Here is a 15,147-nt window from a genome sequence, read left to right on the forward strand (position 1 = left end):
CCATTTCCCTCCAGCCTATCACTTCCCAGCTCTCTACTTCATCCCTCCCCCCACTTCTTATCCCCCCCTCTCCACCATCCCATGTTACTTCACTCCTGATGAAGGGTTTCGGCCCGAAACGTTGTCGCTACCTCCTCCCATGGATGCTCTCTGGCCTGCTGAGTTCTGCCAGCATGTTGTGTTTTTATTTATTTCCAGCATCTGCAGATTCACTCGTGTTGCTAAAGTTGACAAGGTTTTGGTTTTGCCGTATTATTAATTTCAAAGAAAAGCAATTTTCTGGAGGTCTATGAAAAAGTTATCATTTACGGTTCATGTTGTCTTGTAAAAACAAGCAAAGATTCATCAAACTTCAACTGAAGGTAAAGTGGCCTGATACAGTCTACAAGGTAAGGACGCTATGGCAGCATAGCGATTAGCGCCATGCAATTACAGCTTGGAGTGTCAGAGTTGAGAGTTCAATTCTGACGTCACCTGTCAGGAATGTCTACATTCTTCCTAGTAAACATGTGGGTTTCCTCTCACAGTCAAAAGATTATTGTAAATTGTCCTGCGATTAGACTAGGGTGGGTTGTGGGTGATGTGGGCCGGAAGAGCCTGTTTCATGCTGCATCTCTAAATAAATAAAGAAAGTAAGAAATAAGTGATCTGCAGAGCGAAAAGTCCTCGGCCAAAACCAGGATAAGATACTGTAATTAATCAAGGAATTAATACATTAGATAAATTGGATTTATAACTGGCTTTGTAGCCCAGTTTGGAATTTAGAGCCACATCAATGCTATCATTATGACAAGGAGACACTTGGAAAGTTAGCTTCATGATAAAAGTTATATTACTCTACTCCTACCGTTGTTGTTTCTTGACTCCAGAGAACCAAATATCAGATCTAATGTTCACCAGCCAGAACCAGCAGTAACATGAAATATGTGAAGGAACAAAGACAGCTGGATAGCCTTGTTTATATCCCTCACAGGTATCTTGAGCGAAGAAGAATCAGCCATAATTCAAACAATAAAATTATTTTGGTGTACTGTGGAAAAGAATGACTTCTGACAGTATTGAACCAGGAGTCCCTCTTACACTCATTATGAACTATAGGATGATCTGTTTGATCTGTCTGTACCTGTGATGCTATCCAAAGTGATCCACACATGACAAACCTCTTAGAGATGAAGACAGCATCTCTTGCCTTTCTGGTATTTCAGCACAAGGTGAAATTTTATGAGTGGAATTTACATGGCAGCATTTATGAGTAATCAATATGTTTCAGTTTCATGAAATTTAAATGTATTTCACATTGTGTGTAAATTATTAATGCTATTTTTGCAAAAAAAATCTTAAAGTACATTTGTGCTTGTGTTAAACATTTAGAAAACAGTTCCATAAATATGTTACTCATAAATTGCACTCATCCCTAAAATTGTGTAGAATTGCAGTTAGATTGTAAAATTGTTTTTAATAGAGTAGCAGAATTATTTTTTAATTAATCAAATAAGATGGCATATATCTACACTTTACATAAGGTTTTTTAAAAACTTTATTTTGAGGCAATATGCAAAAAGCCTTTCCAGCTATTCTCCTTGTGAACTGCGTGGGATTCCTGTATAACCAATGCAAGAAAGGGTTACAGGGAAGAAGGCGGGAGATTGAGACCCAGAGGAAAATTGGATTAGCCACGATGAAATGTTGGAGCAAATTCAATGGGCCAAATAGCCTAATTCTGCTCCTATATGTTAGGATCTTACAAGGTTTTATTTTGTACAAAATCTGAATTGAGGGATAGTCATTCTAGATTTTAAAAAAACCTAATGATCAAAATATAAAATATAAACAGAAAATGGTGGAAATGGCTGTCAGACTGCACCTATGGGAAGAGAAACAGAACTAACATTCCAGATTGTCTCAGTTCCCTGTAGCTTAACAAGTTTCCTTTATCTTCTTCCCAGGTCTAACAAATTGTCTTCAAGGCAGGAGAATGGGAATGAGAGGGAAAATAACTCAGCTATTACCAGACAGCAGAGGGCTCGATGGGCCAAATGGCCTAATTCTGCTCTTCTGCCTAATGGTCTTAATTATATGTTGTACATTTGGCCAAATATTTTCTGATGTATCACTGGGGTCCCGAGTCACCCTAACCACAATCTATTCTAGCTGCTACCATCCAGAAAATGGTACCACAGCATAAAAGCCAGGACCAACAGGGCACGGGACAGCTTCTTCCACCAGGTCATCAGACTGATTAACCCAGACTGATTTGAGTGTATTCTATGTTACATTGACTGTTCTGTTTATTATAAATTATATAAATTACTATGATTGCACATTGCACCCTTAGACGGAGACGTAATGTAAAGATTTTTACTGTTGAAGGATGTAAGCAATACAGTCAATTCAATAATGCTGTAGAAACTACTTTCTGAGGTGTCTGAAGTAATTGGTCTATGCACATGAATTCTCACCACTGTTTACGGATGTGTTGTTGAGAGCACCCTGACATGCTGCATCACTGCATGGAACGGAAACTGGGGTGGGGTGAGGGTGGATAAGAGCCCCTCTTCACCCTGGCCCATAACAGCAGTGTAAAAGAAATAACCTGTTTGATTCAGTTTTTTACCTTTTCCAGTAGCCTGACTATTCTGCCTGAAGATGGCAAGACATATATATATATATATATATATATATATATACACACACACACCATAAAACTTTACTGCCATAAAAATATGCAGATTGGGTCTTTTTTGTCAGAGGTGACTGAGATTCATCCCACTCATTCTCTGCAGACTACATTTTAAACTGAGCACATCAGTAAAAAGCTAGTGCTTCAGCTTGTCTAGTCATGACCTTAAAATCACAAGGTACAAAGAAATGGTTTGGGAACCTGCAACTTAACGGGATAAGCTCTGATTTCTTTCACTTCTGATCATTTCTTCCCCCTTTCCCCTTTCTCTCTTTTTCCATTCCCCACTCTAGCTCCCCTCTATGCCTTCCCTTCTTTTCACCTGCCCATCACTTCCCCCTGGCGTCCCTCCTCCTTCCCTTTCTCCCAAGGTCCACTCTCCTATCCTATCAGATTCCTTCTTCTTCAGTCCTTTAACTATTCCACCAATCACCTCCCAGTTTCTCACTTTATCTCCCCTCCCCCACCCACCTTCTCCCCCCCCCCATCACCTGGCTTCACCTATCACTTGTCAGCTTGTGCTCCTTCCCCTCTCCCCCCCACCCCACCACCCTCTTACTCCAGCTTCTTCCCCCTTCCTTTCCAGGCCTGATGAAGGGTCTCAGCCTGAGACCTTGACTGCTGAATCCTCTCTACGGATGCTGTCTGACCTGCTGAGGAGTTCTTCCAGCTGTGTGTGTGTGTTCCACAAGGAATAATAGTTTCCCGGGGGATAGGGATGATGGAGTGGAGGTGAGTTGGGAGTACATCAAAAGACACTCATTTGCTTCCTACCTCATAATCCACTTTGAACTTCTGCACAATTCCCAGCTCCTTGAACATTCTCAGGGAGGCTGTGATCATTCCATCGCTGTCGAGGGAAAAGTCGTTGAAGGAAAAATGCGCAATCCCCAGCTCACTGACCGTCGGGAGTTTGGCAGCCTGGATGGAAGGACAGAACGATTAACGAGGGGGGAAAGAAAGGGAGAAAATCCATTTGTCACTGAGAAGCGACGCAGTAGACATCAACACTAAAACCCGTAGAATATTTCACTCTCATCAATGTCCTGAGCCTCAGCCTATGTTTCTACTAGTGGTGAGGTTTGAGGATGCTTGAATCCTGTCCATCAATTGATGCCAAGATGGGAGGAGGCACAGGAAGATCACAAGCCAGAGCCACTGTTAACTGACTGTACTGAGGGACGTGAGCGAACCAGAGTCCTGAAGACTGATAGACTTACTGATTAGCTTCATTTGTCACATGCTTAAAATTGAAAGTTCAATGTAAATTTACTATCAAAGTACATATATGTCACCATATACACCCCGATATACATTTTCTTGCAGGTGTACTCAGTAAATCCAAGAAACACTGTAGAATCAATGAAAGATCACATCCAAAAGGACGCACAAACAACTAACGTGCAAAGACAACAAACTGTGTAAATATAAAAAAAGTTATATAATAACAATAAATAAACAAACAGATGAATGAATGATTGATTGAATGAATGAGTGATTGATTCATTAATTGAATGAATGAATAAGCAAGCAAAGTATCGAGAACATGGGATGAAGAGAGTTGAAAGTGAGTGCATAGGTTGTGGGAACAGTTCAGTGTTGGGCAAATAAATTGAAACATACAGTGAAACATGTTGTTTGCATCAAATCAAATCACTAAGGATTGTGTTGGGCAGACTGCAAGCATCACTATGCTTCTAGCACCAACATCGCATGCTTAGAACTCATTAACCCTAACCATACATCTTTGGACTGTGGGAGGAAACCAGAGCACCTGGAGGAAACCCATGTGGTCACAAGGAGGACATACAAACCTCTAACAGGTAGCAGCAGGATTTGAACCCCGATCTTCCAGCTGGCGGTGTAAACCATTGCACTAACTGCTACACTGCCATGATGCCTTGCTGGACAAATCAGCTGGATTGATGGGGTTCAAGGAGTGTGTGATGCTTACAGGATTGCATAGGGCTTGGGTGAGTGACGGGGGTTAGTGGAGTACAGGGTGGCAAACCTATGACACGTGTGCCCAAGATGGTACAGACAAAAATGGTGTTGTCACATGGCATGCAGTGCCACCACTCAATTCTTTAAACTACACCCATAATAAAAAGATAATGATCACTTTATTGCCAAATAAAACAGTGAATGATCTTTTACAATCCAAGTGCAGTAAGATGTTTTCACTGTTGTACTTTCATTAATAGTAAAACAATGAATGCACGTAAATAAGCAAGAGAACTCATCCTTCTTCTTTAAAACAGTTTATAATTATTGTTCCTAATTCAGTAATCAACGATAGCCTCTGCATGTGAGAGAATCTGATTATTGCCAATTTGGGCACACACTCTCAAAAAAGGTTCGCCAGCCCTGGAGTGGGTCTTCAGCGAATGTGCGGAGCTTGGGTAGGTGACAGGATTCATGGGAGTAAACAGTCATGGAATTACCTTATATGGGGCTAGTGCACTCGAATCCGGGGGAGCATGTGGGGCTTAGGGAAATGCTTAGTCTTTAGTGACTATGAATGTGGTTATTTACAGCACGGTACCAAGACCTTCAGGTCCAATGAGCCTGTGCCATCCAATTACACCCGCGTGACCAATTAACCCTATGTCTTTGGACTGTGGACAAAAACTGGAGCACCCAGATGAAATCCACGTGGTCACAGGGAGAATGTACAAACTCCGTACAAACAGCAGCAGAATTAAACCCGGGTCGCTGGCATTGTAATAGCGTTAACGCTAACTGCCACGCTGCCATACCGCCCCAGAGAATAAGACTTAATTGAGGCTGTGAGCATCTCCATAGGAATGGAGAGAGGAGAGGACCTCATAAAAAGTGAGAAGCTCAGGCAAGCATCAAGGCTCTCAGTTGCAAAAATACAACAGTCGGTTTTAGGGATAGGAAAACGATTCCTCGTGTTTCTTCCATCCAGTTCTGCAGATGGAGTGCTCGGATCAAGTCATTTTGAAGACGTAGTTGATGGTGAAAAGTTGTGACTCAATACCTTCCTGCTACTTGCGATCACAGTACATAGATAAAAGCACAATGTATTCAAGTGCAAAACTTCCATTCATATTAAAAGCTGAAGCAGGGACAATACAGGTGCAGCACAGCAGTGTAAACAGAAAATATTGAAGATAGTTAGAAGCACAAAAGGCCATGAATCCTCTTTGGTTATAGGGAATTATGTGTATGTTGTGAATGAGAAAGTAATCGTTAAGGAATTATTGTGTGACTACTAAAAATGACAGATGTGTTAACATTCCAATGAATTTTGACATGAAGATATGATGATTCCATATCACTGCATTAATAATAACATTTTAAACTTCGAGTTTTATCTTCATGACAAGGGACAACATGGTAGCACAGCAGTTAGTGTAACGCTATCAACATGTCAACGATATAGTACGGGTTACTAGGTTAATTGGTCATATGGGTGTAAATAAGCTTCTTGGGCCAGAAGGGCCCAATACTGTGCTGCATCTTTAAAAATAAAACATTCAGTCACTCCATTCAAAAGATCATAATATATGTCCTGAACGTGGGGAAATGTACTTCCCTCCTTTGTGTGATAACTATTGGGCAGCATTCACGAACAGGAGGGATGATGACAAGGGAGGTCGGGGTTTTAAAATCAGATTGGGTGTTAAACCAGCAAATGCAGAGGAAATGGGAGACAGAGAGCCCACTTCTTTAAGTGGTGCATGGCAGGCAGCAGGGCAAGCAACATTCGTGTCAGCAGAGAAGGTAGTGGCTGGAGAAAGGGAAGCTATGAGGAGGTGGCGAGAGGTGGCGAGAGGGTGCGAGTAGAGAGTGGGGTAAATACATGATGGAGAAATAACTAGCGGGTGCAAAGTGAGGACACTTTTTTAGCAAATGTACAGAGGCAGATAATGAGTTTTGCCTGATGAGCACAATTAACAGATTATTTATGTGAAGGGATATCTACAAATTCCTAGAATATCTGCTCCAATCTAAATCTTGATTAAATATATAACAGTTAAAAAAATTTCTATCATCTTTTTTTTTCCTAAAGAAGAACAAGGACCCAACTGAATGCTCTTCATATAGGCCATTAAACAATGTTGATACTAAAATCCTTTCTAAAGTTCTGGCTCATAGGATTGAAAATATTCTACCTTCTATTATTTCTGATGATCAGACTGGATTTATTAAAAACCAACATTCCCATTTTAATGTACGCCGTGTGTTAAATGTTATTTACCCTCCCTCCCAGGAGATATTGGAATGCTTGATATCCTTAGATGCTGAGAAGGCCATCGATTGGGTTGAAGGGAATTATTTATTTAAAAACTTAGAAAAATTTAATTTTGGACTAGATTTTATTCAATGGATTAAATTACTTTATCTATCACCTTCTGCTCAAGTTCTTACTAATTTTCAAAATTCCAAACTATCTAAACTTCATAGCGGAACTAGACAAGGCTGTCCATTGAGCCCTTTGCTCTTTCATCTGGCTTTAGAACCCCTTGTCATTGCTTTTCGAGAATCTAATGCTATCTGTGGTATTTTAAGGAGAGGTATTACTCACAAAATTTCACTTTATGCTGATGATATATTGCTATTTATCTCTAATGTTGAGACCTCGTTACCTTGCATACTTTCTTTACTCTCCTGTTTTAGCCAGTTTTCAGGATATAAATTGAACCTACATAAGAGTGAATTATTTCCTTTAAGTAATTTGATATCAATTAATACTAATCTGCCTTTTAAAACTGTAAGGAATCTATTTACATATTTGGGTTTAACAGTCACTAAGAATCACAAACACCAGTTTAAAGAAAACTTTCTTACTTTATTGAATCATATAAAAAGGATATCATTAAATTGGTCACCTCTTTCAATATCATTGATTGGATTAATTAATTCTACTAAATGAATATTCTACCTAAATTTATATATCTTTTTCAGGCTTTACCCATTTTTATTCCTAAATCCTTTTTTATAGACAATAGACAATCAAAGCTCATGGATAAAATCAAAGCTCATGGCATTGGGGGGAAGACATTGACATGGATAGAAAACTGGTTGGCAGATAGAAAGCAAAGGGTAGCGGTGAATGGGTGTTTCTCGGAATGGCAGGTGGTGACTAGGGCTCGGTATTGGGACCACAGCTGTTTATGATTTACGTCAATGATTTATATGAAGGCATTGAGAATAACATCAGGAAATTTGCTGATGATACTAAGCTGGGTGGCAGTGTGACATATGATGAGGATGTTAGGAGAATTCAGGGTGACTTGGATAGGCTGGGTGAGTGGGCAGATACTTGGCAGATGATGTTTAATATGAATAAGTGTGAGGTTATCCACTTTGGGAGTAAGAACAGGAAGGCAGATTATTATCTGAATGGTGTAAAGTTAGGTAAGGGAGAAATACAAAGAGATCTAGGAGTCCTTGTTCATCAGTCACTGAAGGTGAATGAGCAAGTGCAGCAGGCAGTGAAAAAGGCTAATGGAATGATGGAATCACTTTTTTAGATATTTACAAATCAGAGACTTTTTAAGATTTCAATTATGCACATTTCCTATAAACTCAGATAAGAACTTACTAGACTACACCTTTTCATAATGGTTCAATATCTAATATTTATGGTATGTTACTGGAGATGAGGAATGTTCCTTTAGACAAAATTAAGAATCTCTGGGGACAAGATTTACAGACATCAATATCAGAGGAAACTTGGAATGAAATTTTTAAACTGGTTAATACTTCATCGCTATGTATCGTCATTCCCTCCTACAATTTAAGGTGGTACATAGAGCTCACATGACTAAGGATAAGCTATCTCATTTTTATTCTGATATATCTCCCTACTGTGGCAGATGTAATAACGGAGAAGCTTCATTAATTCATATGTTTTGGACTTGTCTGAATCTTGAAAAATACTGGAAGGAAGTTTTTGAAACTTTTTCCTTTCTTTTTAAAGTCAATTCTAAGCCTAACCCTCTGACGGCCCTATTCGGTATTGTTGCAGGATAAGATATTAAGCTGAAGGCATCTGATTGACATACCTATAGCCTTTAGCTCTCTTATAGCTAGGAGGATGCTTTTGTTTAAATGGAAAGATGATTTTCCTCCTACTCATGCTCAATGGTTATGCCACGTTATGTCAAGTTTAGATTTAGAGAAGATACGTTGTTCAATTTCTGAATCTCGTCAAGACTTTCAAACATTGTGGGGACCTTTTCTGAATTATTTTCAAAACCTTCAATTCATTGTTTAAACTCAGATGTTGGCTATTATTAATTTTTATTATATGAGAAGCTATTTTACTTTCCTTTCTCCTTAATGAACAGCTTCGGTCTTGGTAGGGGTTAGATTCTTTTGTAATAAATTAGTACATCTCAATATAACTAGTGATTATCTTACATGAATATGGGGTAATGAGATTGTTATTATGAACAGAAATAATGTAATTGGGAGGTTTTTTTTAATCTTTTTTGACCTTTTATATACACTATCTTGTACTCTGTATTCTTCTATGTAGAAACTAATAAAAATATTGGAAAAAAATCTATCATCTATCAAGATTTTTTTTAGCTCCTTCGAGAGCTCTACCAGAGATTAACTTACCATCCCTTCAATGTAGCATGTGCACAATAACAAAAATTACTGTGCACCTGCCACTAGGCGGCAGGGTAGCATAACACAATGCTTTACAGTTCCAGTGATTGGGGTTCAATTCCCGCCATGCTGTGAGGAGTCTGAATGTTCTCCTCGTGACCACATGGGTTTCCTCCGGGTGCTCCGGTTTCCTCCCTTGGTCCAAAGACGTACCGATAGGCTAATTGGGCCTTGTAAATTGTCCCATGATTAGGCTAGGGTTAAATCGGGGGATTGCCTTTTGGAATTGAAGAGTCAAAAGGTCCCATTCCTTGCTGTAGCTCAACTCAATAAGTAAGTAAGTAAATAAATAAATGCATACATACATAATGTACTATAGCAAAGTGTAAACAGAATTTCTCGGAAGATGCCATGGGGTTCAGAACTCCTTGGTTTCTTAGACCAGAAAGTAAACTTCTGGTAGACTTCATGGAGAAGAGGGATACCTACTCAGGTGATGATTGGCGAGTGTCAAAGCAAGAGGCACTCAATCAGTTGTCTTTTATTGCTTTGTGTATCTGTACATTTTAAAAATTTGAGACCTTCTCTGCTTTTAGCATTCTTCTCCCTTAGATCCAAAATGGGCTGTCTGGAAATTGACTTGCCACAACTTTTCTGCTCGTTGAAACATCTATTAGATCCGTTAATCAGTCTTTCCATCTGCACCGTTTATGTTGTGTCATCAACAAATTTGCATATGTGATTTTTAATCATCATTTATATGAGAATTAGGAGAACATTGGCAGATATGAGTCATATCCGCTCAATATGAGCCCTTGCTCCGTATCCCAAATCATGTGCCTTGCCAGTTGTCAGTCCTGAAGAAGGGTATCGGCGTGAAACGTCGAATGTTTTTCATTTCCATGGATGCTATCTGGCCTGCTGAGTTCCTCCAGCAACTGTGTGTGTGTTGCTTTGGTCTTTTTTTTAACTGGATTAATAATTTGCATACAACACCATAAACATTAACTTAGTTAAAAATCTCTTTTTGGGGGATTTTTTTCAAAACTTTCTGGGAGACCATATCAACATTTGGTGAGCATGATTGCCTAAGGGAGTCGGTATGTTATGTGCAGACAGAAGAGTTTCTGCGGATGCTGGAAATCCAGAGCAACACACACAAATGCTGGAGGAACTCAGCAGGTCAGGCAGCATCTACAGAGAGTTATAATGAGTTGACATTTTGGGCTGAGACGCTTCATCAGGACTGGAAAGGAAGGGGGAAGGATCCAGAATAAGATGGTGGGGGCAGGAGGGAAGGAGTCCAAGTTGGAAGTAGAACAGACTGTGTGGTAGTGCTAGATATATAGATGGGGGGTGATTGTGAGAGTTACAGAAAGAAAAGTATGTGTTCATGAAGGAATCGACTATGAGGAGTGAGTGAAATGATGGTGTGGGTCTTATTAGGCAAAGCGTGGTAAGATGTCAGCAATATGTCAGGCTAGATGTGGGGAAATGTACACTGGACTCACCAAACATTACCAAACCTATAACCAATTTGCTTGTGTGATCGTAGACATGCCACTCCCATCAACTTCCAGTTAATATTGGGCACAAAAGCATTAAACAAGTTTTCCCAATGGATGGAAACATTAATCTTTCAAGAAATATGATCAATTTTTGATTCATCTAAAGCCAGGATTTTATTTAGCAATGTAATCAATATACTTGATTATATCAGACATCGGATAGTCAAAGCAATAACAAATTAAAGTATCATAGGAAATTCTATGCAATGAGCAGTGATGGATTGAATCTTTTTATAAGATCACCCTTAGAATGGGAAACAGGGTTATTTAAACCCGATCGTGTTCATCATATAAAGAACATCCTTTGTAAATCCATACCAGCTTCTGTGATAACTGGTAACTCTGAAAGTTGCATGTCTACTGTAGGCTGATGTTAGGATAACTGGCGTAGAATTCCCTCTCCTCAGCCCCTGGCCCTAAATAGCAGGACGATGTTTAAATAGAATGCAATCAATTTCATCTTATTGTGTCTTTTTTTTACCAGATTCAGCAACAGTAAAGCAGAATGCAAATTTCATTGGAATATTTAATGTAGCTAAGGGAGTATTTTACAAAGGGAAAGAGACAAATTGAGATTTGGAGCAGTTCACAAACAAGCCATTCATCTCTTCTATATCAGTTCAAAAAAAAAAATCAGAAATAACAATCTCAGTTTAGTGTTGATTGACCTGGAGGTGGAAAGAAAACAGTGTCAAGAGATTGTGCATGATTTAAACTTGGCGGATTTTGATTGGACATACATTAACAATGTGATGTTTGTATAAGTGTGAGCGAGAGTGTGAGTGAGTCAGTCAGTGTGTGTGAGTGTGTGTATGTCTGTTTGTGAGTGCATGTAAGTGTGTGTGTGTCTGCAAGTCTGTGTGAATGCAGTTGCTGCGTACGTTTGTGTGTGTCTGAGTGTGTGTGAGTGTGTGTGAGTGTGTCTATCGATGAGTGAGTGTGTATCTGTCTGTCTGTGAGTGTGTGTGTGTGTGTGTGTGTGTGTGTGTGTGTGAGTGTGAGCTGGAGCTGATCTATTTCAGTTGAGAGGGTGGGGAGCTTGAGGGTAGGAAACAAAAACCCAGGGAAGATGGCAGAAAGGGTGAAGCTGGACTGTGAGAGAAGAACGATGACTGGGGCAATATGCAAAACTGCAGGGCGGCAGCACAGTACGGAGTCAAGTCAGGGCAAAGGAATTATGGGGGAAGAGAGGGGGGAGATTACAGAGTAAAGATAGAATAAATTTGACAGAGTTTGCTGTGGGAAGCAGGGTTTGAAGGAATATTCCATTAAATGAGTGAGGAGAAAGATCCTTTAATCAAAATAGAAGGTCAATTGGTCCATCAAGCCCACTGCATGTTGGCTCTCAGAGCAATCCTATCAATCTGATGCCCAATTTATTCTCTTTTAAGCTATACTATCATGTGTGCCCATAAACGCCCATTGATTGCCCTACTTCCCACCCTATACTTAGAACAGAGAACATATCAGCCCAGTAAAGGTCCTTTGACCCACAATGTTGTGCCAAACTTTTAATCTACTCTAAGATCAACTTAACCCTTCCCTCCTCCACAGCCCTCCATCTTCCATCATCCATGGGCCTATCTAAGGCCCTCTTAAATTTATTTATTTATTTATTCATTGAAATAAAGCACAGAATAGGCCCTTCTGGCCCTTTAAGCCATGCTGCCTCACAATCCTGATTTAATCCAAGCCTAATCACAGGACAATTTACAAGGGCCAATTAACCTACCAACCAGAATGTCTTTGGACTGTGGGAGGAAACCGGAGAACAAAAGGGTGGCCTGTGGGCTAGTGGGGGGAAGGAGTGCCTTTTACCTCCTTCAATAGAGACACATCTCTCACTCCACCACCCAAACTCTCACGGTCCAATATGTTAATCACAGACTGGTTTTAAACTTAGCTCCAAATATTGAACTAATGTCGAAACGCCGCATCCTTCCTTCATTTTGAATGGCTTAAGACTGTCAGCAAAACATAAAATGCCCATAAAATTAACAGATAGTTCACTTTCAGAATGGCAAATCATTTAGCACCTGCCCTTAAGATCGGCTCAAAATTCGGATCTAATCAATATTTTATCTTCAGAATGAACATCGTTAATATTGAATTCTTCAGTCCATAAAAGGACAGGTTACACCATGGAGCCGCTTAAAATTACCAGAGACAGGTTAATAAAAGTAGCATGTCTGCTGTGGGTACTCATAGCTAGAAGAACGGTGCATAAAATGATGTCTATAATACGACCAACATAATTGATGATGTCATTAAGTGACATTATCCGATTCTTGAACTTGTATATTTCACGCAAATGACACAGCAAATAACTAAACATTTGCTTTTAATATATACAACTTGTTTATGAGAAATAGCCATACATAAAGTAATTGCAATAATTTATCAGTTTTGTGATTAGAGTAATTTATTTCGCACAATACTTAACATTTTACTATATAGCATAAAAAGTAGACGTTATAGCAACAGCATGCACAAGGAAAGTAATATGCAGTAACTCTTTGTGTAATAGGGGATTGCAAGCCTTAAATTCACCCATTTGCTTTTTTGCACTGTTAGTGGGTTTTATTACTTAAATAAATAATCAGCACTGACCACTCTCTGGTATTTCAGATTATTCATGTGGCAGTAGAGAGTCAGCGAGCAAATGCATTAGATTTAATCACAGGCGTCCAGATTTATAATCAACAACCTGTTTACAAATTTATAAACCCAGTCACGCGTGTTGATATATAAAACATCTTGTGAATGAAATTCCCAAGATAATCTATTATTAAACAAGGGTCCAGCACAACTGAGTTAAAAAAAAACACCGATAGCACGCATGCAAACTTTGATTTAATATCTCCATAAAAAATGGTTTTATTTTAGAGGGACACGTTTTCCAGGACTTAATGGAGGATGTTATTAGAGGTGCCTGTCCAATGGAGATACGACGGGAACTTGTGGTAGGGCTACTTCGTAGGATATTGTAAAGGAAACTCTTTACCTTCAGTCGATCAACCTCTACTTTTGAGCATGTGGCATGGTAGGACAGCAGCTGAAATAGGAAACCAGAATAAGTTAAACCTGAATTATATAAAACTGTACAACAGATGGTAAATGAGATCGAAACACATTATTACATTACTTTCATTTGAATTACAAATTCATCCTGTCAGCGTAACAAAGCAAAGAATAGCAGTTATAAAACTGTGTGGCAATGCAATCGTATTGTTCAGCATACACAGAACTGAATGTCCCAAATGTTTATCTGTGCATCATTTCGACTGATTCAAATTTTTTATTGAAGAAAACAAAAACAGTTCCACTCTGTCTAGTTTAATTATATCCTAATTAAAAAAGAGCATTTTTTTTTATGGGCTATCTCAGGAAGAGAGGAAGGGGGGAGTAAATTCTTCTTCGTGGTTGGTCGTTCCTCACTGGAACTGCCGACACACACGGCTGTTCCTGTGTAGCCAAGATCTGAATAAATCAGTTTACAGCTCGAAATCAAACCTCTTCAGTCTTTAGAAACATTAAACTGGAATAACATTTTTATTATGTGCTATTTTTCTAATGAGCAAAGGGTGATAACTACATGCTATAAAGTGATCGAACACGACAGCACAGAAATAGGCCCTTCAGCCCATCTAGTTTGTGCCAAACTTATATTGTGCCTAGCTCCATCCATCTGCACCTGGACTATAGCTCTCCATACAGCTCTCATCCATGTACTTACACAAACTTCTTTTAAATGTTGCAATCCACCCTGCGTCACCACTTCTGCTAGCAGCTCGTTCCACACTCACACGTCCTCTGAGCAAAGATGTTCCCCCTCAGGTTCCCCTTAAATATTTCACCTTTCATTCTTAACCTACAACCTCTAGTTCTAGTCTCACCCAACTTCAGTGTAAAAAGCCTGCTTGCATATATCCTATCTAAACCTCTCATAATTTTGTATACCTGTATTAAATCTTCCCTCATTTTCCTACACTCAAGGAAATAAGTTCCTAGCCTATTCAACCCATCCCTATAACTCAGCTCCTCAAGAGATGGAAACATCCCTGTACGTTTTCTCTGTACTCTTTCAATCTTATTGACTTCTTTCCTGAAGTAGGTGACCAGAACTGCAGACTATACTCCAAATAAGGCCTCACCAACATCTTACATAAATTCAACATAACATCCTAACTCCTGTAGAAAATAATCTGATTTATGAAGACCAATATGCCAAAAGATCTCTTTATAAACCTATCTACCTGTGATGCTACCTTTAAGAAATTATGGGTCTGTATTTCCAATCTCCTGGGG

At 39.3% G+C, this 15,147-nt stretch overlaps 1 protein-coding gene across 2 annotated transcripts in view; it reads right to left on the reverse strand.

Moving 5' to 3' along the window:
• The window catches only part of LOC132378296 (dual 3',5'-cyclic-AMP and -GMP phosphodiesterase 11A-like), a 266,270-nt gene that overhangs the window by 102,172 nt on the left and 148,951 nt on the right, over positions 1 to 15,147 (reverse strand). For both annotated transcript variants that reach the window (XM_059945103.1, XM_059945102.1), the window contains 2 exons: positions 13,844 to 13,894; positions 3,455 to 3,601 (listed from right to left, as the gene is read on the reverse strand). In XM_059945103.1, the coding sequence (XP_059801086.1) occupies positions 3,455 to 3,601; positions 13,844 to 13,894 (198 nt within the window). The remainder of the gene's footprint in view (positions 1 to 3,454; positions 3,602 to 13,843; positions 13,895 to 15,147) is intronic.

The sequence above is a fragment of the Hypanus sabinus genome, chromosome 20 (assembly GCF_030144855.1).
Source record: "Hypanus sabinus isolate sHypSab1 chromosome 20, sHypSab1.hap1, whole genome shotgun sequence".
NCBI classification, from domain to species: Eukaryota; Metazoa; Chordata; class Chondrichthyes; order Myliobatiformes; family Dasyatidae; genus Hypanus; species Hypanus sabinus.